The following is a 24,962-nucleotide window of genomic DNA, read 5'->3' on the forward strand; positions in this document are numbered from 1 at the left end:
AGACTTTGTCGTGCCAGATCCATCTTGAGGTTCCCTCATATGCGCTCAAATCATTTCGGGTCCTGTTTTTCAGCCATCACAATATGTAAATTGTGGTCAGATGGTCCTCAAATTGCACATGGACCGCCGTCGGATAGGGTTTGAACTTGTGTATCACACTCGGGGCCGCCGAGCGATTTTGACCAATCAATCAATCAATCAATCAACTTTTTTCTTGTATAGCGCCAAATCACAACAAACAGTTGCCCCAAGGCGCTCCACATTGCAAGGCAAGGCCATACAATAATTATGAAACACAGTCTACGTCTAAAGCAACATAACCAAGGGATGGTCCAGGGTCACCCGATCCAGCCCTAACTATAAGCCTTAGCGAAAAGGAAAGTTTTAAGCCTAATCTTAAAAGTAGAGAGGGTATCTGTCTCCCTGATCTGAATTGGGAGCTGGTTCCACAGGAGAGGAGCCTGAAAGCTGAAGGCTCTGCCTCCCATTCTACTCTTACAAACCCTAGGAACTACAAGTAAGCCCGCAGTCTGAGAGCGAAGCGCTCTAATGGGGTAATATGGTACTATGAGGTCCCTAAGATAAGATGGGACCTGATTATTCAAAACCTTATAAGTAAGAAGAAGAATTTTAAATTCTATTCTAGCATTAACAGGAAGCCAATGAAGGGAGGCCAACACGGGTGAGATATGCTCTCTCCTGCTAGTCCCCGTCAGTACTCTAGCTGCAGCATTCTGAACCAACTGAAGGCTTTTTAGGGAACTTTTAGGACAACCTGATAATAATGAATTACAATAGTCCAGCCTAGAGGAAACAAATGCATGAATTAGTTTTTCAGCATCACTCTGAGACAAGACCTTTCTGATTTTAGAGATATTGCGTAAATGCAAAAAGGCAGTCCTACATATTTGTTTAATATGCGCTTTGAATGACATATCCTGATCAAAAATAACTCCAAGATTTCTCACAGTATTACTAGAGATCAGGGAAATGCCATCCAGAGTAACGATCTGGTTAGACACCATGCTTCTAAGATTTGTGGGGCCAAGTACAATAACTTCAGTTTTATCTGAGTTTAAAAGCAGGAAATTAGAGGTCATCCATGTCTTTATGTCTGTAAGACAATCCTGCAGTTTAGCTAATTGGTGCGTATCCTCTGGCTTCATGGATAGATAAAGCTGGGTATCATCTGCGTAACAATGAAAATTTAAGCAATACCGTCTAATAATACTGCCCAAGGGAAGCATGTATAAAGTGAATAAAATTGGTCCTAGCACAGAACCTTGTGGAACTCCATAATTAACTTTAGTCTGTGAAGAAGATTCCCCATTTACATGAACAAACTGTAATCTATTAGACAAATATGATTCAAACCACCGCAGCGCAATGCCTTTAATACCTATGACATGCTCTAATCTCTGTAATAAAATTTTATGGTCAACAGTATCAAAAGCAGCACTGAGGTCCAACAGAACAAGCACAGAGATAAGTCCACTGTCCGAAGCCATAAGAAGATCATTTGTAACCTTCACTAATGCTGTTTCTGTACTATGATGAATTCTAAAACCTGACTGAAACTCTTCAAATAGACCATTCCTCTACAGGTGATCAGTTAGCTGTTTTACAACTACCCTCTCAAGAATCTTTGAGAGAAAAGGAAGGTTGGAGATTGGCCTATAATTAGCTAAGATAGCTGGGTCAAGTGATGGCTTTTTAAGTAATGGTTTAATTACTGCCACCTTAAAGGTCTGTGGTACATAACCAACTAACAAAGATAGATTGATCATATTTAAGATTGAAGCATTAAATAATGGTAGGACTTCCTTGAGCAGCCTGGCAGGAATGGGGTCTAATAAGCATGTTGATGGTTTGGATGAAGTAACTAATGAAAATAACTCAGACAGAACAATCGGAGAGAAAGAGTCTAACCAAATACCGGCATCACTGAAAGCAGCCAAAGATAACGGTACATCTTTGGGATGGTTATGAGTAATTTTTTCTCTAATAGTCAAAATTTTGTTAGCAAAGAAAGTCATGAAGTCATTACTAGTTAAAGTTAATGGAATACTCAGCTCAATAGAGCTCTGACTCTTTGTCAGCCTGGCTACAGTGCTGAAAAGAAACCTGGGGTTGTTCTTATTTTCTTCAATTAGTGATGAGTAGAAAGATGTCCTAGCTTCACGAAGGGCTTTCTTATAGAGCAACAAACTCTTTTTCCAGGCTAAGTGAAGATCTTCTAAATTAGTGAGACGCCATTTCCTCTCCAACTTACGGGTTATCTGCTTTAAGCTACGAGTTTGTGAGTTATACCACGAAGTCAGACACTTCTGATTTAAAGCTCTCTTTTTCAGAGGAGCTACAGCATCCAGAGTTGTCTTCAATGAGGATGTAAAACTATTGACAAGATACTCTAACTCCCTTACAGAGTTTAGGTAGCTACTCTGCTCTGTGTTGGTATATGACATTAGAGAACATAAAGAAGGAATCATATCCTTAAACCTAGTTACAGCGCTTTCTGAAAGACTTCTAGTGTAATGAAACTTATTCCCCACTGCAGGGTAGTCCATCAGGGTAAATGTAAATGTTATTAAAAAATGATCAGACAAAAGGGAGTTTTCAGGGAATACTGTTAAGTCTTCTATTTCCATACCATAAGTCAGAACAAGATCTAAAATATGATTAAAGTGGTGGGTGGACTCATTTACTTTTTGAGCAAAGCCGATAGAGTCTAATAATAGATTAAATGCAGTGTTGAGGCTGTCATTTTCAGCATCTGTGTGGATGTTAAAATCGCCCACTATAATTATCTTATCTGAGCTAAGCACTAAGTCAGACAAAAGGTCTGAAAATTCACAGAGAAACTCACAGTAACGACCAGGTGGACGATAGATAATAACAAATAAAACTGGTTTTTGGGACTTCCAATTTGGATGGACAAGACTAAGAGACAAGCTTTCAAATGAATTAAAGCTCTGTCTAGGTTTTTGATTAATTAATAAGCTGGAATGGAAGATTGCTGCTAATCCTCCGCCCCGGCCCGTGCTACGAGCATTCTGACAGTTAGTGTGACTCGGGGGTGTTGACTCATTTAAACTAACATATTCATCCTGCTGTAACCAAGTTTCTGTTAGGCAGAATAAATCAATACGTTGATCAATTATTATATCATTTACCAACAGGGACTTAGAAGAAAGAGACCTAATGTTTAATAGACCACATTTAACTGTTTTAGTCTGTGGTGCAATTGAAGGTGCTATATTATTTTTTCTTTTTGAATTTTTATGCTTAAATAGATTTTTGCTAGTTATTGGTGGTCTGGGAGCAGGCACCGTCTCTACGGGGATGGGGTAATAGGGGGATGGCAGGGGGAGAGAAGCTGCAGAGAGGTGTATAAGACCACAGCTCTGCCTCCTGGTCCCAACGCTAGACAGTCACAGTTTGGAGGATCCCAAAAAATTGGCCAGATTTCTAGAAATGAGAGCTGCTCCCTCTAAAGTGGGATGGATGCCGTCTCTCCTAACAAGACCAGGTTTTCCCCAGAAGCTTTGCCAATTATCAATGAAGCCCACCTCATTTTTTGGACACCACTCAGACAGCCAGCAATTCAAGGAGAACATGCGGCTAAACATGTCACTCCCGGTCTGATTGGGGAGGGGCCCAGAGAAAACAACAGAGTCCGACATTGTTTTTGCAAAGTTACACACCGATTCAATGTTAATTTTAGTGACCTCCGATTGGCGTAACCGAGTGTCATTACTGCCGACGTGAATTACAATCTTACCAAATTTACGCTTAGCCTTAGCCAGCAATTTCAAATGTCCTTCGATGTCGCCTGCTCTGGCCCCCGGAAGACAATTGACAATGGTTGCTGGTGTCGCTAACTTCACATTTCTCAAAACAGAGTCGCCAATAACCAGAGTTTGATCCTCGGCGAGTGTATCGTCGAGTGGGGAAAAACGGTTAGAGATGTGAACGGGTTGACGGTGTACACGGGGCTTCTGTTTAGGGCTACGCTTCCTCCTCACAGTCACCCAGTCAGCCTGCCTTCCCGACTGCACGGGGTCTGCCAGGGGGGAACTAACGGCGGCTAAGCTACCTTGGTCCGCACCGACTACAGGGGCCTGGCTAGCTGTAGAATTTTCCACGGTGCGGAGCCGAGCCTCCAATTCGCCCAGCCTGGCCTCCAAAGCTACGAATAAGCTGCACTTATTACATGTACCGTTAATGCTAAAAGAGGCCGAGGAATAACTAAACATTTCACACCCAGAGCAGAAAAGCACGGGAGAGACAGGAGAAGCCGCCATGCTAAAACGGCTAAGAGCTAGTAGCTACGCTAAGCTAGCGGATTCCCAAACAGGGAATCCGACACTAGACAGGCTGTGGAGCAGCACAGGTAACGCACGACAACAGTGCTAAAATAAAATAAAAATCCACTAGACAGGCTGTGGAGTCTGTGTGGACTCTCGCAGATGGCTGTCAGAATGTTTTGGAACTGAAACCTGACACTTTTCGGATATGTGCTGATTCATCATTCTGACACCATTCTGCGTGATTCTGGCTATGTGTGACGGGGGTATAAGAAATAAAAACAGCATGTGGTATTGTATGGTAAATCTGTCTGGAGTAGGCAGTTCTCAAAGAGGGAGTGACTGTGAGAAAAGAGATTACTGAGGGAAGTCACCAAGTTAACACTGAAGGAGTTATAGACTGTTTTGCCATGATTAGACAAACTACCACATTGCAAGATTGCACCACCAGTCACAGCTACATAGTACAACGGAACAACGGAAGTATTTTCATTCATATTATTGTCCATGCAATAAAGAAGCTGGTGAGGGAAACCACCAAGACAACTTCAGGCTTCTGCGATCGTCACTGGAAAACTGCACATTTCCATTTTGGTTTGTTGCATCAGTAGTTTTACAGATTCAAAATGTAGTGGCACAGATAAGGAATTTCTTAAAATTCTGTGAAATTTAAGACACAAATAAATGGACTGCATTTATATAGCGCTTTTCCATCTGTATCTGTATTACAATTATTCACCCCGATGTCAGGGTTCTGCCATACAAGGCGCTCAGTACACACCGGGAGCAATAGGGGATTGAAGGCCTTGCCCAAGGGCCCTTAGTGATTTTCCAGTCAGGCGGGGATTTGAACCCATGATCTTCGGCACTCAAGCCCAACACCTTAACCACTAGACCATCACCTCCCCCAGACCACACAATTTGCCAGAAGACATATTGGAGACTCAAGCCTAAATGTGATTTGTTTTCTTGTATGAAAATCCTTTTGTGTTCCGCTCAGCAATGAAGCTGTGACTGATTGTGCAGCCTTGTATAGGTCTCTTGTTGGCTTCCCTTGCTAATATTTTGTTGTTGTTGTTGTTGTTGTTTTTTACAGTCTTTGAGGACTGCCTAGTTCAGACAGATTTACCACAGACAGTGCCATCCTGTTTTTTTTTTTTCTTAATGATTGGTTTAAAATGCATATGTTCAGTGGCTTGTCCATCCTCTACTTGTTGAAAGAAAACTATAAAATAATAATAATAATCATTTGTATTAAGAATACACCTCAGATTTAATTTTTCCAGTTAAGAATGCTGAAAATAGTGGCATTATGAATACAAATTGTCACAATTCATAAATGGATAATGCAATAATTTTGTTAAACCCCTTGAATTAAAGATAATCTAGATAACAAGCATACCTAGATAGTTTTATTCCAACTCTATTGTGTCGATGTAGAGAATGAAAATTTCAAAAATGATGTCAGTCTCTTTATTTATGGGCCTGCTTGTACACAGAGACCAAGGCAGTCACAAGCCTGCACGGCTCTAGCGGCATCACAAGCAGTGTTGTCTATGCTTTCCAGTGCTGTGAGGAAAAAACAGCCACTCATCCTGAAAAACGCAGTTTGGACATCAGTAGTCACACACTCTCTCTGGAGTGCATAAGTGGGTTTGACACATCAGTTTAGACTGAAGTCGTCACTTGGCTAAATGGGGAGACATCTTGAAGACTAAGCAAGAAGTCCATTAGCTTAGTATTATTCATGTCTGTGGTTTCAACTGCTATTGGACAAAGTCCATGAGTGAATAGTTCATGGGCAGTGGCATTCCTATTTCATGAATCTTCAAATATTGCCGATATGTTTTTCTTACACACAGTAAAATGCTTAAGGTGTTGGACAGGTACACTTTTTTTTTCATATTTCCTCTGTACGCCATCGAGAAGTTAGCCAATCCAAGGAGTTAACATTAACCTTCATGTTTATGCATCAATATATTAAAATAACAGCTCTTTATGGATGTTTTTCAGGGTTTTAGAGCCACCACCCCCCACCCCATAAAACAGGCCAAAGCTAAATTCATATCATAAAAGTTAGCAGTTAGCAGTAGCAAAATGTTTTAGCTCTTTAGCATTACACAGATTTTTAATTTAGGTAGCAGATTAGTGGTTATTGAAACTAACTTTTAGGTTAAGTGTGCCTGGAGGACTTTATGTAGTTACATGTGCGCACGTAACTATGCATATTCATGTTGTGCGTTGTAGTCATACACTCACCAGCCACTTTATTAGGTACAGCTGTTCAGTAATACAAATAACTACTCAGCCAATCCAGCCTAGTCTCACATTTTCTTTTCATTCTCCCATCACAAAATGATTAAAATTTTTGTGACAGGGTTTTTTTTAAACTCACTATTACTATTACTAACCCTACTCCTTCCCCCAACCCTAACCATAACCACCCTGATTACGTGCAGCTATCACAGAATGAATGAGAATGAATTTGTGCTGCCATGATGAAAATTTTGCACTTTTTGTGACAATATGACGAACCAATGGATTAATCTATATTTTGTGCTGCTGAATCACAACAATGTGTGAGACTGAGTTGACATGGGCGCAACTTAGTGAATTTACGTATCTAGACATGGTGAAGATGACTTGTTCAAACTGAGCATAATAATGGGGAAGAAAGGGGATTTAAGTGACTTTGAACATGGCGTGGTTGTTGGTGCCAGATGGGTCTGTCTGAGTATTTCAAAAACTGCTGATCTACTGGGATTTTCACACACAACCATCTCTAGGGTTTATAGAGAACGGTCTGAAAAAGAGAAGATATCCAGTGAGCGGCAGTTGTGTGGATGAAAATGCCTCGTTGTTGTCAGAGTTCAGAGGAGAATAGGTAGACTGGTTGAATGGGTGACTGCATGATACCATCATGTCAATGAACCAACATCTCTGAAGGCTGTTTCCAACACCTTATTAAATTGAGTATGCCACAGAGAACTAAGACAGTTCTTAAGGCAAAGGGGGGTCCAACCTACTACTGGCAAGGTGTACTTAATAAAGTGACTAGTGAGTGTATGTATTCACATAAAACATTTAAAAAATAATTTTTTAAAATCTTTTAAAATATCTGTATGTGTCTGGGAGGTCTGTTTTTACATGTAAATTTTTAAATTTGTAAGGCTACATGAATTTCATTGCTTAGCAGGGGTGGTGGCCAAGTGGTTGTGTGCTTGGTTTCAGTGTGGAAGGTTCCCAGTTCAAATCCCACCCTGCCACATCTCCATGTAATGTGGAGTTGCATCACAAGGGCATCTGGCATAAAACTTGTGCCAATTCAACATGCAGATCCACCTTGGATTTGCTGTGGTGAACCCAAGTACAAACAAGGGAGCAATCAAAGGGGATTACTTACAAGAATTTTGTTGCTTATGAAAAAATAAAACTTATAAGTGACTATATGTGTGACTTGTAATATATTAATGACATTAAAAGGGAATAAAAATGTTTGCCACAGTTACAAATCCTTTTTATTTCATGTGTCTATTTCCAGTCTTGGTTTTTCCTGCTCTACCCATTCCCCAGCACAGCACTTTGAAGCTCATTGCCAGTGTCAACCCCAGCTTTGCCACCACCAAGATAACCTGGGCTGCACCAGGTGGCATACCTATAAGGTCTGAAGTAATAGAAAACATGGGCACAGTGGCCAAAATTCCACAAGTTACAATCAGTGACAGTGGGACCTACGTCTGTATGAGCCACCCGCGGGGAAACAGCAGCAAGGCTCTTTTTGCCTATAATGTGGATGTGACTATTGATGGTAAGATTGAGCTGTGGAATGGAAAAGCATAATGTGGAATAGAATATATTTGTTGTTGTACTTTATTGATGGTGTGAGTGCACATCAATGAATATCCAGAAGCAGCATTATTTATTTACAAATCCTGTATCTACAGTTCTTCAAAGTATTTACTCCAAGCAAGTTTCAGAAGTCCAGAGAAGATCTGAAAGAAAATTCAGCCAGTCCTCCTATGAATATTGTAGTTGCTACATTTATGCATTATTCAACATTTGCTTTTTGACTTAAATCCCCCCCCCACCCCATGTTCTTGCTTCACCTCCCTCCACAGCTGACACCGTGGCCTCATTCACCAATATCATCCATGGTATGTGACTTTGAAAAGTGAGCAATATCTAGTCCTCTGTCAGCTTCAAGCAGAGCAGAAACAAGACTAACTGATGGAGTAACTCTTGGCATATACTTCCATAACACCTATTGTTTCCAGGCATTCTGTTTTCTCACAGTTTTACTTCTTTATTTTCACCCTACTTTTACGTCTCATTTCCCTGCCATTATGACTTCATGTCTGTACATTTGTCTGCATTCTATCACATAGTTTCTGAAGACTTATTATTGTCTTCTTCACAGCTCCTGAGATCGTCACTGCCATCCAAGCTGACACACCGTTCCCACTGTCCTGCCCCCCTGTTCACGGGGACTATGTCCAACTACACTGGAAACCTCCAGATATGGAGACGCATGACCGTATAAAGCAATTGTATGGGTTTAACCGCTGGACAGGATCTACCATGTTGTTCCAGCAAAGAAAGATTCTCCAGCTGGCTAGTTCACCCTACGATGGTCAGTCTGGAATCTTCTCCTTCCTGCTCACCCCTGTGGTCTCAGATGGAGGACTCTACATCTGTGAGGTTTTTTTCAATGACAACGTCTTCAGCCAGAGGACCCTGCTCAGTGTGCTGCAAGGTACAGCTCAGGGGGTGGAGGACCAGACAGAAAAGGGCATAAAGGTGAATTAAGATGAATAAATCAAGGGGAAAACAAGCTTTTTTTAGACAAATGATGTCAGTATTGTGATAACCTTGTGAGGTTGGGGTACAGGCTGTGTAACATGACATTTGGTGGATGATGTTATGCAAAGCAGCAATAATGAATGCAAATTTTCAGCGTGCGCCCCAGTGGAAATTGCAACCATAACCCTCATCCTTTAACAGATTGCTCCAATTACACAACACATACTGTTATTCTGCAAGGTCCTCTCAGAACTCTGCAGTGCATATTTTCAGTTGACATATAGTATTCAAAAGTTTGTAGATACTTAGGGCCTGATTTACTAAAGGTGTTAAAACATGCAAAAAACACCATAGCACTTGTAAAAAATATGCTGATTTATTAACAAAGCACACAGAACTGTGTCTTCCAAATGCCTAAATTGCACATATTGTTCATTTAGCAGGGCAGCACGGTGGCTTAGTGGTTAGCACTGTTGCCTCACAGCGAGAAGGTCACGGGTTCAGTTCCCGCCTGTGGCCTTTCTGTGTGGAGTTTGTATGTTCTCCCCGTGTTTGCATGGGTTTCCTCCGGGTGCTCCGGTGTCCTCCCACATCCAAAGACATGCGGGTTAGGTGGACTGGAATCTTTAAATTGTCCCGTAGATGTGCGAGTGGGTGTGAATGTGTTGACGATGAGTGTGTGTGTGTGAGTTCATTTAGCGCGTTTGCCTTTATGAATATGCAATATGGGGTTTGTCCACCTGAGTGCGCAAAATGGTGGGAGGGAACAACACAAGTACAGAGATCAAGACAATACAGCTGGCACTGATAGCATCTGTATTTTGCACATTTGAAATCTTGGTGTTAACTAATTGCACTTGACAGACTGCTGTTCCATCAGCAGAGAGGTTGTCGCCTCTTCATACACAGAATTAAAAAAAAAAGTTCATAGTTAATTGCTGGGCAGCTGCCGGAAGTTTAGTGAAAATTACCAGGGAATTTTTATCTGTTTATTCATTTAATTATTTATTCTTCTTTCATTTTTTTGCAGCGTATGTTTTGTGGTTGGATTTGAGAAACTACATCAGCAGTAACCAGAGGTGGGACAAAGTCACTGTCAAGTCGTGAATCAGCAAGTATCAAGTCCCAAGACACAAGTCTCAACTCAAGTCTCAAGTCAGCTTGCACCAGTTGGTGGTCATTATGACTTGAGACTTGACTTGGGACTTAACTTGAGACTTGTGACTTGCTGATTCATGACTTGAGAGTGACTTGCTGGTGACTTCGTCCCACCTCTGCCAGTAACACAGCTTCATGGTGAATTGGCACAGAAAAGGACTTTCTTAAAAATCTAAAATTTTAGCTACAGTTTGGCAGAAGGCAGATGGGAGACTCAAGCTTATATTTGATTTGTTTTCTTATACCGTGCATGCGGCAAGCATTCACAGCATTTCACTTTCTCCATATTTTGTTATGTTACAGCCTTATTCTAAAATGAGGTAAAGTCATTTTTTCCCTCAAAATTCTACTCACAACACCCCATAACGACAACATGAAAAAAGTTGTTTTTTTTGTTTGTTTTTTTGCAAATTTCTGAAAAAATAAAAACTAAGAAATCACATTCATGTTTCAACTTGTCAGCAAAATGTAACATTAGATGGAACATTTTTAAATGTCATGTTTTGGAGCTGTGCACTGAGGAAGTACGATTCATCCAGAAAGTATTCACAGCCCTTGACTTTTTCCACATTTTGTTATGTTACAGCTTTATTCTAAAATGGGGTAAATTCATTTTTTTTCCCTCAAAATTCTACTCACAACACCCCATAATGACAACTTGAAAAAAGTTTTCTTTTTTTTTTTCTTTTTTTTTTTGCAAATTTATGAAAAAATAAAAATTAAGAAATCACATTCATGTTTCAACTTGTCAGCAAAATATAACATTAAGATGGAACATTTTTAAATGTCATGTTTTGGAGCTGTGCACTGAGGAAGTACTGTGCATACAGGGAGTATTCACAACGCTTCACTTTTCCACATTTTGTTATGTTACAGCCTTATTCTTAAATGATCATTTTTCAAGATGATAATGCATCTTGCCATAGAGCAAAAACTGTGAAAATATTCCTTGCAAAAAGACACATAGGGTCAATGTCAATGAGCAGATCTGATTTGGTGCAGGTGTTAGTTTTGGGGATGAAAATTTACAGGGTGATTCCATAATTTATTCCTCAGAATTGAGTGATTCCATATTTTTTTCCTCTGCTTGGTCTAAAAAAGTAACCGTTACTGACTCCCACAATTTTTTTTCTTGATTCTTATAGTGTTTCTTAAAGCCAGAAAGTTGCCATTTGAAATGACTTTAATTTTGTGTCATGTCTGTGATCTGCTTTTTTTCTACAAAATGAAACAACTGAATGAACATCCTCCGAGGCCGGTGATTCCATAATTTTTGCCAGGGGTTGTATTTCTGCAGCAATCCACCAATCAGGCCTGAATCATTGCCATTTTGTTCCATTTACCGTGCAATTTTTTGTTCTATATGTTTCGTACCATTGCACCCCACGACCACTGCACACTCACACTAGAGGCAACGGTGCTTAGCTTGAAAACAAACATGATGGGGTTTGTTTTGGTGACAGACAACAATTTGAACTAGCTTATTGATGGTGCTCTTTCTTCTAACAACACACACACACACACACACACACACACACACACACACACACACACACACACACACACACCACACACACACACACACACAAAATCCAGTATGCCGTAAGCCAACTGGAGGCATTTTCAGTATTCGCTGAGTTACACATGCTGGATGAAGAGCTCGACAAATTTCTGTTATGATTTTTTGCTGGACTGAGGAAAGCAAACAGTAGTCTGTACACAAATAAGTCAATGCACGGCATCAGCTAAGGACTACATTGCTAGGATTGTTTTGGAGCTATCTGTGTCTGCAATTTGACTGAGAACAGTTGTGGATTGGATTGGATAGCTACACCAAAATGTAAGCCCTTTTTCTCTTGTTTATAAATTAATAAAATACCAAATGACAAGGATTTATTTTTGGCATTATATAAAACAAATAATGAATGTTTTTCATTTGTGCAATGGAAAGAATACATATTTTATTGGTAAAAGATGGAATGTCATCTTTCACCTCATGAAATATTCTTACCACTGCATTCATAAACATTAATTATTTGTATAGTGTTGTCTGTCTTTGCAAGCATCTTTGTTTTTTGCTTGTTTCAATTTGCACAATATTTTTTTATGCAACTACCTGTTGTTTTTGTATCATAAGTGTTTTTGACATTTGCTTGTGCTGTCCCAACTAACACATAATGTTTTGGTAATGTTTTCCTAATGTTATTACTTTGTGTTATATATTAAAAGTCATGTTTATAGTTGAGGGAAATTTGACAGATATATTAATTCTAGTCTCACCGTCTTTCTACTAGACTATGATTTTAGTTAACGTTACCAGAATGATCTGAGAACATTTGGATGAAACATATCTTTAGTTGACTTTATGTGACACTGCTAGAATGTTCTGGAATGTTTGAATTAAAAGCTGTCCAGACAGCCTGTTTTCTTGAATTGTTCAACATTTGTGTGTTTATAGTTAAGAGAATATATAATTATATAATATAATATAATTATATATAATATAATATATAATTATATAATATATTATATATATATATATATATATATATATATATATATATATATATATATATATATATATATATATTATATATATATATATATAATTGTGTTTATAGTCAAGAGAAATTTTCAAACATTTTTCCAAGGCTGCGAATTCTCACATCATCTTCCTTCAGTGAATATATATAGGTAACATGACCAGAATGTTCTGGGAACGTTAAGAGGAACACTGAAGGTCAATGTCCTGTTTCATTATACATGAAACATGAAGTACTTTAAAAAGGTCATATGCATAGTCGAGTAAAATTGATAAACACTTTAAAAAGATATCACTTCTAATTTCACCTTCTTTACTTATTCAGATTTATTCAGTGAATATAGGTAAACGTTACCAGAATGTTTTGGGAACATTTGTACGAAACATACATTTTTACAATTTATGTAATGTTCCCCAAATGTTCTGGGAACGCTTGAATGAAACACAGTTTGGAAGACCTGTTTCATAAATGAATGAATGTGCTTGATTTGTGATGAAATATGAAATACTTTAATTAATAGGTCACGCCTATAGTCAAGGGAAATTTGACAGAACAGTAATAAGGCTACTATTTCTAACTTCACTTAACTTCCTAGTCCAAAGTATTTGAATCAATAACTGTGGGCAACTTGTTCTGGAATCAAACACTTGGATGAAATTAAATACAATACTCAATTATTATAATGTCATCGGAATGTTCTGGGAATGCTTGCATGAAAAACTGTGGGAAGGACTATTTGAAATCAAACATACAGTCACAAAAAGTATATTTTCAAAAGGGGTTAAGACAATGTGTATGGCAAAAATACATTTTGCTGAACTTCACTCTTTTTATCATGAATATAATTCAGGGGACATATATTCTGGCATAACGCTTCTGGAATGTTCTAGGAACATTATATGTCTCTTTCTATTTTCCTTCATAAAGGTTAAGTAAAATTTGCAGCAGGATCAAGTTTAATTTTAAAAAGTCTGTGTGGAGAAATATATGTGAGCAGTTAATTTGCTGCATGGGAGTGCATTATTTATCAACTTTGATTCTAGTCCTTGGAAAGTTGATAAAAAGAACCAATTCAATACACCTGTTTGAATGAAAAATATGAAAGTTAAATTTGGGTTCTGTGACTGTGCTAGGGACCTTATCTTTATATAATGTTCTGGGATGTTTTAGAGACTTTTGTACAGTCTGAAAGCTTAAATTGTTATTATAATCATTTAAAGTTGTGATAATTGCAATTTAAAAAGTATAGCACATATAGGAAAATGTCACTGAACTATAAGCTAAATGTATTATTTGATTATTTAGATTGCAATACAATATAATGAACTTTGTTTGTTGTAGAATTCAGAGAACATTATTTTATAGCTATAGAAATAAGCAGGGGTGGTGGCCAAGTGGTTAGTGTGCTTGGTTTCAGTGCAGAAGGTTCCCGGTTCAAACCTCACCCTTGCCACATTTCTCCATGAAATGTGGAGTTGTGTCAGGAACGGCATCTGGTGTAAAACCTGTGCCAAATCAGCATGCCGACCCACTTTGGATCTACTGTCGTGACCCCGTGTGGGAACAGCAGAAGGGACTTACTTTTATATAGTCCCAGCACAAATGTTATGGTCAGAGGTTCTGGCATCCAAAAAGAAAGTTTCTTTGCAAATGCTCCCAAAATGTTTGGCCTAAAGTTCTCAAAACCGTTTGTGCTAACATTACTATCAAACATTTTGGGAACCAAAAAGAAACATTTTGAGAACGTCACAGCTAACGTTCTCTTAACAGTTAACAAATGTTCTTAAAACATTTTGGGAACTTTATTTTGTCAGCTGGGGTGCTCCCTGTTGGCAAACCGTAGTAGTTGTTAAAATTGATTGCCGTCAATCAGTAATCAAAGGACAAAATCAAAAACTCAAGTTCCTGTAACTGCGGAATTTCCTGACTTAAAATGGTGCTTTATCAAAAACGCCTTTGATAAAGTTGAACTTCTCCTCTTCTGTCCTTTAGATTGGGATGATCTTGTGATAACAGAGAGGACACACCCACCCTGCTGGTCTGTACTGATACAATGATGACGAGCACGACAGAAGTTAACTGGAGGATGAAATCACATATTAGTGACGACTGGAAACTGGTCCTTCTAGCCAACATAAAAAGGGACTTCTCTGCTTCTGCCTCAATGCAAACATGCATTTAGCTGACAAGAACTTTCAAGACTCTGGGGATTTCTCTCTGGCCTGTCTTCCAAAAATGGAGGATATCGGTTGTACTCATGCTTGATCAAGCAACAGGACAGGAAGCTAAAAGAAAAGACTATCTTGTTAGCTATTATTACAGGTAAAAAACAAAAAACAAAGAAAATCACACATAGAAGCTCACTTTGACTATTTTAGTATCAGAGCTACAATGATTCATTGATTACTACATTACTGTATTGTCCAGACTGTCACATTTATTTATTTATTTATTTGATTTTGCTAGTTTAAGAGGTACGGCAACTTATATACTGAGTCACTTATATGTTAAAATGTAGGGTTGTAAACATAACACAAAAAAAAATCACGATTGTAGGTTTTGAGTATGATAGAAACAAACACAACTTTAAAGATATTTAGTCTGTTTTCTTTGGCTCATGTGTGAGTTTAATACTCTGTCCAGATTGTTACAAATTTTTATCTAGTTTTTTTTTTTTTTGGGGGGGGGGGGGGGGGGGGGTTGTTCATTTTATTTATTTATTCATGTATTTATTTATTTGTGAAATTTAGTTCTGTCAGGAAGGGCATCTGGTGTAAAACTTGTGCCAAATCAGCATGTAGGTCCATCTCGGGTCTGCTGTGGTAACCCCCCCAAGTGAAAAAGGTCTCTGAAAGGACTTACTTTCTTATGTTTCCAGTGACTGACTTATACTCAGGTGTGAATTATAGGTTGGAAAATATGATAACTGTCAACTGCTTTGATTTGTAGAGATATGTAGCTGAGCAAGATTGGTTTGGGGGCACCAACATACAGCTCCGAGTTTGTTTCTCAGTCACGATTACTGTCTTTGCCCTTGAATGACATTGTCTTTGAACAAGACACTTAATCTGAATTGTCTCAGTTAGTGCAGCAGATAAGTGAATATTTACCCTCGTATATGACTCTAGTCAGACAAAGCTTACTTCCCCAATCAACACCAGTACCCATTTTCAGCTGGAAGAACTTAGTGCAGCGGATAACTGAAAAAAAAATGCTTCAAATGGTGATGCAAGCACCAAATTAGGCACACATACTCCTTAGACATTACTCTTTTAAAAATGCCGGGTACCCACGTGAACTTTCAATAGGCGGCCAAGAAGGTGTCAATTGAAGTATTACACAGGGGTCAAAATTTAAAATTGCTCCAATCATATTGAAAGGTATTCCATATTATCTGTCTGATCATAAAGAGTCCAAAAAGAATTGCTCCAATTTGGTAAAAAGTGATGCAAGTTATTAGTTTGGTGAATACGGTTTTAAAAAAGGAATAGTTTGCATCATGTATCATGCATAGTTATCCTGTTACAGGGTAGCATATGTCACATGTCATAGAATCCAATGGATGCTGATATTGTTTAACCTTTACTTTACAAACCAAGCACGCAACACAGTCAAAACTATTCCATTTATTAATCCTATTAGCTCAACCAGTAATTTGCACCACTTTTGACCAAAATTGGAGCAACTTTAACTTTTGACCCCAGTACAAACTGAAATTGACCTTTCTCAGTGTTCTTGCTGTTTTTACCCCCATAACTCCAGACCATTCATTCACAGCTAGTCCAAACTATACCTTTTTGAATCTTTATAATCAGACAAATAATATGGAATACCTTTCAATATGACTGGAGCATTTTTCAATTTGACCCCTGTGTATACTTCAATTGACCCTTTCTTGGCCGCCTATTGAAAGTTCACGTGGGTACCCGGCATTTGTAAAAGAGTAATGTCTAAGGAGTATGTGTGCCAAATTTGGTGCTTGCATCACCATTTGAACCATTTTTTCAGTTATCCGCTGAACTGCTTTGACCTGAGTACCCCATTGTAACGGGATGGGGTACTCAGGTCAAAGCAGTTTCAGTCTTTTGTTCATGGTAATGAGTCATTCACGTCATCAGCAGAGTCGTCAAGGGAGCCATCAGGAGAGGATCCATCCCATCATTAAGAGGGATAGCTGCCCTGTCATTAGGAGGGTGCTAACTAGAGCACAATAGGTGCTAATTAGAGCTATTGTTTAGTCACTAGCCTATAGCAGTCTGCCTCTCGGTAGGAGGGGTCTGGTTAGGTTTAAAAACTCCATCTTTTGTGACTTCAGATTATTCTTCTCTACAAGAGTCAAGACAGAAGTCAGACCACCAGAGCAAGAATTTTAGCTGAGGAAGCCTCTGCGATTTGAAGCAAAACGTCCCTCGCGTCAAGCAAACCCAGTCCAGTCAAAGACTCAAGCTTCTCTACCACTTTGACAGCTACTTTTCTTTTAAACCTTAAGTGGATGAATACATAAACATTTTCAAGTCACTGAATATGTCTGACAATTTACGTAAATCATTAAAGGCCCCGTTACACATAGCAAGAATGTGCAGGAACCATGCCCGACAACGCAAATATTGCCATAATCCGCACAGTCAGGAGCAAAAGAGGCGTGGTCAGCAGTGTCAGAACACATTCAGATTATCTCGTCCACACCTGCACGATGGCATCCAAGCGCATGTAGACAACAAGTAGATGACACAGACTGCTATCAGAACGGCCATAAAAGGCGCTGAAGACTGCTCAATTTCTGGATGGTAAACATGGGACCGGAGTGGGAGGGAGCGCTGTGTCCTCCCTTTGCACAGTCCCTGTCGGTACTGAACATCGGAGTACAACCAACGTATGGCCCGGACTCACACCATATGTGTCAAAGCTGGCATGGTGCAGTCACTCACTCACTCACTCATGCAATCACATCTGCACATCGTCCTCCACTGCACAGCTGACCTCACATGCGTGTGCGTGTGTGCTTACAGCAGAGGCCTGATAACATGATCGCTGGTGTGTTGTGTGTGTGTGTGTGTGTGTGTGTGTGTGGTGTGTGTGTGTGTGTGTGTGTGTGTGTGTGTGGTGTGTGTGTGTGTGTGTGTGTTCAAAATAGATGATGAGCATCTATGTGTGCGTGCAGCACGTGAGTGCGCAAGGGCCACATGTGCGTGCTGTTGCCAGCTGCTGGACACTGCTGGCACTGGCCCGTGCTGTCCCATGCATCAGATGCAGCCTTTCCAGGGAACTTTAATTTCTTTTTTGTGTGTGTTTTGGTTCGCTTCAGCAGCACAACACAACTCTGGACACCGCCAATGTTAGATTATCACATGGGATCAGTCTCGGCTCCACGTCCACTCTGCGCTGTGAAACACTCCTGGGCCATTGTTGGAGGTGAGATTTATGTTTGTTAATGCTGTCACAGCCTGGCACAACAGCTCCATGTCATATCTCCTACAGAGTTAGAAGGTGATCATGTGTTACAGGGTGAGATCCATTCAGCTCCAAACCTGATGCATGCAATGACGTGTTACTGTGCCCAGTATAATATGATGGAGACAATAACATTATTTACATCACCCATGGGAAGGAATGGATAAATATCTGTACTGTAAGGTCTAATGTGGATATAACAGCCTGTTCAGATTTGTGTCAGCATGCGCTTAGTAGTGCTCGGTGCTTTCAGTTTGATACCGCTGTTCACATTCACTGTACATGATAGTAAATCATAATTATTATCATGATGAAGCGCATACATTTCAACAGTTCCTTTGTGCTTGGGGGGGGTTACATTATTATACGTGGCACGTGCAGGTCATACCAGCAGACTTTGTCGTGCCAGATCCATCTTGAGGTTCCCTCATATGCGCTCAAATCATTTCGGGTCCTGTTTTTCAGCCATCACAATATGTAAATTGTGGTCAGATGGTCCTCAAATTGCACATGGACCGCCGTCGGATAGGGTTTGAACTTGTGTATCACACTCGGGGCCGCCGAGCGATTTTGACCAATCAATCAATCAATCAATCAACTTTTTTCTTGTATAGCGCCAAATCACAACAAACAGTTGCCCCAAGGCGCTCCACATTGCAAGGCAAGGCCATACAATAATTATGAAACACAGTCTACGTCTAAAGCAACATAACCAAGGGATGGTCCAGGGTCACCCGATCCAGCCCTAACTATAAGCCTTAGCGAAAAGGAAAGTTTTAAGCCTAATCTTAAAAGTAGAGAGGGTATCTGTCTCCCTGATCTGAATTGGGAGCTGGTTCCACAGGAGAGGAGCCTGAAAGCTGAAGGCTCTGCCTCCCATTCTACTCTTACAAACCCTAGGAACTACAAGTAAGCCCGCAGTCTGAGAGCGAAGCGCTCTAATGGGGTAATATGGTACTATGAGGTCCCTAAGATAAGATGGGACCTGATTATTCAAAACCTTATAAGTAAGAAGAAGAATTTTAAATTCTATTCTAGCATTAACAGAAGCCAATGAAGGGAGGCCAACACGGGTGAGATATGCTCTCTCCTGCTAGTCCCCGTCAGTACTCTAGCTGCAGCATTCTGAACCAACTGAAGGCTTTTTAGGGAACTTTTAGGACAACCTGATAATAATGAATTACAATAGTCCAGCCTAGAGGAAACAAATGCATGAATTAGTTTTTCAGCATCACTCTGAGACAAGACCTTTCTGATTTTAGAGATATTGCGTAAATGCAAAAAGGCAGTCCTACATATTTGTTTAATATGCGCTTTGAATGACATATCCTGATCAAAAATAACTCCAAGATTTCTCACAGTATTACTAGAGATCAGGGAAATGCCATCCAGAGTAACGATCTGGTTAGACACCATGCTTCTAAGATTTGTGGGGCCAAGTACAATAACTTCAGTTTTATCTGAGTTTAAAAGCAGGAAATTAGAGGTCATCCATGTCTTTATGTCTGTAAGACAATCCTGCAGTGTAGGCTAATTGGTGCGTATCCTCTGGCTTCATGGATAGATAAAGCTGGGTATCATCTGCGTAACAATGAAAATTTAAGCAATACCGTCTAATAATACTGCCCAAGGGAAGCATGTATAAAGTGAATAAAATTGGTCCTAGCACAGAACCTTGTGGAACTCCATAATTAACTTTAGTCTGTGAAGAAGATTCCCCATTTACATGAACAAACTGTAATCTATTAGACAAATATGATTCAAACCACCGCAGCGCAATGCCTTTAATACCTATGACATGCTCTAATCTCTGTAATAAAATTTTATGGTCAACAGTATCAAAAGCAGCACTGAGGTCCAACAGAACAAGCACAGAGATAAGTCCACTGTCCGAAGCCATAAGAAGATCATTTGTAACCTTCACTAATGCTGTTTCTGTACTATGATGAATTCTAAAACCTGACTGAAACTCTTCAAATAGACCATTCCTCTACAGGTGATCAGTTAGCTGTTTTACAACTACCCTCTCAAGAATCTTGAGAGAAAAGGAAGGTTGGAGATTGGCCTATAATTAGCTAAGATAGCTGGGTCAAGTGATGGCTTTTTTAAGTAATGGTTTAATTACTGCCACCTTAAAGGTCCTGTGGTACATAACCAACTAACAAAGATAGATTGATCATATTAAGATTGAAGCATTAAATAATGGTAGGACTTCCTTGAGCAGCCTGGCAGGAATGGGGTCTAATAGCATGTTGATGGTTTGGATGAAGTAACTAATGAAAATAACTCAGACAGAACAATCGGAGAGAAAGAGTCTAACCAAATACCGGCATCACTGAAAGCAGCCAAAGATAACGGTACATCTTTGGATGGTTATGAGTAATTTTTTCTCTAATAGTCAAAATTTTGTTAGCAAAGAAAGTCATGAAGTCATTACTAGTTAAAGTTAATGGAATACTCAGCTCAATAGAGCTCTGACTCTTTGTCAGCCTGGCTACAGTGCTGAAAAGAAACCTGGGGTTGTTCTTATTTTCTTCAATTAGTGATGAGTAGAAAGATGTCCTAGCTTCACGAAGGGCTTTCTTATAGAGCAACAAACTCTTTTTCCAGGCTAAGTGAAGATCTTCTAAATTAGTGAGACGCCATTTCCTCTCCAACTTACGGGTTATCTGCTTTAAGCTACGAGTTTGTGAGTTATACCACGAAGTCAGACACTTCTGATTTAAAGCTCTCTTTTTCAGAGGAGCTACAGCATCCAGAGTTGTCTTCAATGAGGATGTAAAACTATTGACAGATACTCTAACTCCCTTACAGAGTTTAGGTAGCTACTCTGCTCTGTGTTGGTATATGACATTAGAGAACATAAAGAAGGAATCATATCCTTAAACCTAGTTACAGCGCTTTCTGAAAGACTTCTAGTGTAATGAAACTTATTCCCCACTGCAGGGTAGTCCATCAGGGTAAATGTAAATGTTATTAAAAAATGATCAGACAAAAGGGAGTTTTCAGGGAATACTGTTAAGTCTTCTATTTCCATACCATAAGTCAGAACAAGATCTAAAATATGATTAAAGTGGTGGGTGGACTCATTTACTTTTTGAGCAAAGCCGATAGAGTCTAATAATAGATTAAATGCAGTGTTGAGGCTGTCATTTTCAGCATCTGTGTGGATGTTAAAATCGCCCACTATAATTATCTTATCTGAGCTAAGCACTAAGTCAGACAAAAGGTCTGAAAATTCACAGAGAAACTCACAGTAACGACCAGGTGGACGATAGATAATAACAAATAAAACTGGTTTTGGGACTTCCAATTTGGATGGACAAGACTAAGAGACAAGCTTTCAAATGAATTAAAGCTCTGTCTAGGTTTTTGATTAATTAATAAGCTGGAATGGAAGATTGCTGCTAATCCTCCGCCCCGGCCCGTGCTACGAGCATTCTGACAGTTAGTGTGACTCGGGGGTGTTGACCTCATTTAAACTAACATATTCATCCTGCTGTAACCAAGTTCTGTTAGGCAGAATAAATCAATACGTGATCATTATTATATCATTTACCAACAGGGACTTAGAAGAAAGAGACCTAATGTTTAATAGACCACATTTAACTGTTTTAGTCTGTGGTGCAATTGAAGGTGCTATATTATTTTTTCTTTTGAATTTTTATGCTTAAATAGATTTTTGCTAGTTATTGGTGGTCTGGGAGCAGGCACCGTCTCTACGGGGATGGGGTAATAGGGGGATGGCAGGGGGAGAGAAGCTGCAGAGAGGTGTATAAGACCACAGCTCTGCCTCCTGGTCCCAACGCTAGACAGTCACAGTTTGGAGGATCCCAAAAAATTGGCCAGATTTCTAGAAATGAGAGCTGCCTCCCTCTAAAGTGGGATGGATGCCGTCTCTCCTAACAAGACCAGGTTTTCCCCAGAAGCTTCGCCAATTATCAATGAAGCCCACCTCATTTTTTGGACACCACTCAGACAGCCAGCAATTCAAGGAGAACATGCGGCTAAACATGTCACTCCCGGTCTGATTGGGGAGGGGCCCAGAGAAAACAACAGAGTCCGACATTGTTTTTGCAAAGTTACACACCGATTCAATGTTAATTTTAGTGACCTCCGATTGGCGTAACCGAGTGTCATTACTTGCCGACGTGAATTACAATCTTACCAAATTTACGCTTAGCCTTAGCCAGCAATTTCAAATGTCCTTCGATGTCGCCTGCTCTGGCCCCCGGAAGACAATTGACAATGGTTGCTGGTGTCGCTAACTTCACATTTCTCAAAACAGAGTCGCCAATAACCAGAGTTTGATCCTCGGCGAGTGTATCGTCGAGTGGGGAAAAACGGTTAGAGATGTGAACGGGTTGACGGTGTACACGGGGCTTCTGTTTAGGGCTACGCTTCCTCCTCACAGTCACCCAGTCAGCCTGCCTTCCCGACTGCACGGGGTCTGCCAGGGGGGAACTAACGGCGGCTAAGCTACCTTGGTCCGCAACCGACTACAGGGGCCTGGCTAGCTGTAGAATTTTCCACGGTGCGGAGCCGAGCCTCCAATTCGCCCAGCCTGGCCTCCAAAGCTACGAATAAGCTGCACTTATTACATGTACCGTTACTGCTAAAGAGGCCGAGGAATAACTAAACATTTCACACCCAGAGCAGAAAAGCACGGGAGAGACAGGAGAAGCCGCCATGCTAAAACGGCTAAGAGCTAGTAGCTACGCTAAGCTAGCGGATTCCCAAACAGGGAATCCGACACTAGACAGGCTGTGGAGCAGCACAGGTAACGCACGACAACAGTGCTAAAATAAAATAAAAAATCCACTAGACAGGCTGTGGAGTCTGTGTGGACTCTCGCAGATGGCTGTCAGAATGTTTTGGAACTGAAACCTGACACTTTTCGGATATGTGCTGATTCATCATTCTGACACCATTCTGCGTGATTCTGGCTATGTGTGACGGGGGTATAAGAAATAAAAACAGCATGTGGTATTGTATGGTAAATCTGTCTGGAGTAGGCAGTTCTCAAAGAGGGAGTGACTGTGAGAAAAGAGATTACTGAGGGAAGTCACCAAGTTAACACTGAAGGAGTTATAGACTGTTTTGCCATGATTAGACAAACTACCACATTGCAAGATTGCACCACCAGTCACAGCTACATAGTACAACGGAACAACGGAAGTATTTTCATTCATATTATTGTCCATGCAATAAAGAAGCTGGTGAGGGAAACCACCAAGACAACTTCAGGCTTCTGCGATCGTCACTGGAAAACTGCACATTTCCATTTTGGTTTGTTGCATCAGTAGTTTTACAGATTCAAAATGTAGTGGCACAGATAAGGAATTTCTTAAAATTCTGTGAAATTTAAGACACAAATAAATGGACTAGCATTTATATAGCGCTTTTCCATCTGTATCTGTATTACAATTATTCACCCCGATGTCAGGGTTCTGCCATACAAGGCGCTCAGTACACACCGGGAGCAATAGGGGATTGAAGGCCTTGCCCAAGGGCCCTTAGTGATTTCCAGTCAGGCGGGGATTTGAACCCATGATCTTCGGCACTCAAGCCCAACACCTTAACCACTAGACCATCACCTCCCCCAGACCACACAATTTGCCAGAAGACATATTGGAGACTCAAGCCTAATGTGATTTGTTTTCTTGTATGAAAATCCTTTTGTGTTCCGCTCAGCAATGAAGCTGTGACTGATTGTGCAGCCTTGTATAGGTCTCTTGTTGGCTTCCCTTGCTAATATTTGTTGTTGTTGTTGTTGTTTTTTACAGTCTTTGAGGACTGCCTAGTTCAGACAGATTTACCACAGACAGTGCCATCCTGTTTTTTTTTTTCTTAATGATTGGTTTAAAATGCATATGTTCAGTGGCTTGTCCATCCTCTACTTGTTGAAAGAAAACTATAAAATAATAATAATAATCATTTGTATTAAGAATACACCTCAGATTTAATTTTTCCAGTTAAGAATGCTGAAAATAGTGGCATTATGAATACAAATTGTCACAATTCATAATGGATAATGCAATAATTTTGTTAAACCCCTTGAATTAAAGATAATCTAGATAACAAGCATACCTAGATAGTTTTATTCCAACTCTATTGTGTCGATGTAGAGAATGAAAATTTCAAAAATGATGTCAGTCTCTTTATTTATGGGCCTGCTTGTACACAGAGACCAAGGCAGTCACAAGCCTGCACGGCTCTAGCGGCATCACAAGCAGTGTTGTCTATGCTTTCCAGTGCTGTGAGGAAAAAACAGCCACTCATCCTGAAAAACGCAGTTTGGACATCAGTAGTCACACACTCTCTCTGGAGTGCATAAGTGGGTTTGACACATCAGTTTAGACTGAAGTCGTCACTTGGCTAAATGGGGAGACATCTTGAAGACTAAGCAAGAAGTCCATTAGCTTAGTATTATTCATGTCTGTGGTTTCAACTGCTATTGGACAAAGTCCATGAGTGAATAGTTCATGGGCAGTGGCATTCCTATTCATGAATCTTCAAATATTGCCGATATTTTTTCTTACACACAGTAAAATGCTTAAGGTGTTGGACAGGTACACTTTTTTTTCATATTTCCTCTGTACGCCATCGAGAAGGTAGCCAATCCAAGGAGTTAACATTAACCTTCATGTTTATGCATCAATATATTAAAATAACAGCTCTTTATGGATGTTTTTCAGGGTTT

At 39.9% G+C, this 24,962-nt stretch overlaps 1 protein-coding gene across 1 annotated transcript in view; it reads left to right on the forward strand.

Annotated features, from left to right (window-relative positions):
* g6fl (g6f-like) overlaps positions 1-24,962 on the forward strand; it is an 87,934-nt gene that overhangs the window by 12,703 nt on the left and 50,269 nt on the right. The window contains exons 3-5 of the mRNA XM_034173647.1: positions 7,849-8,115; positions 8,426-8,461; positions 8,725-9,060. Of these exons, the coding sequence (XP_034029538.1) occupies positions 7,849-8,115; positions 8,426-8,461; positions 8,725-9,060 (639 nt within the window). The remainder of the gene's footprint in view (positions 1-7,848; positions 8,116-8,425; positions 8,462-8,724; positions 9,061-24,962) is intronic.

This window comes from Thalassophryne amazonica, chromosome 7, assembly GCF_902500255.1.
Source record: "Thalassophryne amazonica chromosome 7, fThaAma1.1, whole genome shotgun sequence".
NCBI classification, from domain to species: domain Eukaryota; kingdom Metazoa; phylum Chordata; class Actinopteri; order Batrachoidiformes; family Batrachoididae; genus Thalassophryne; species Thalassophryne amazonica.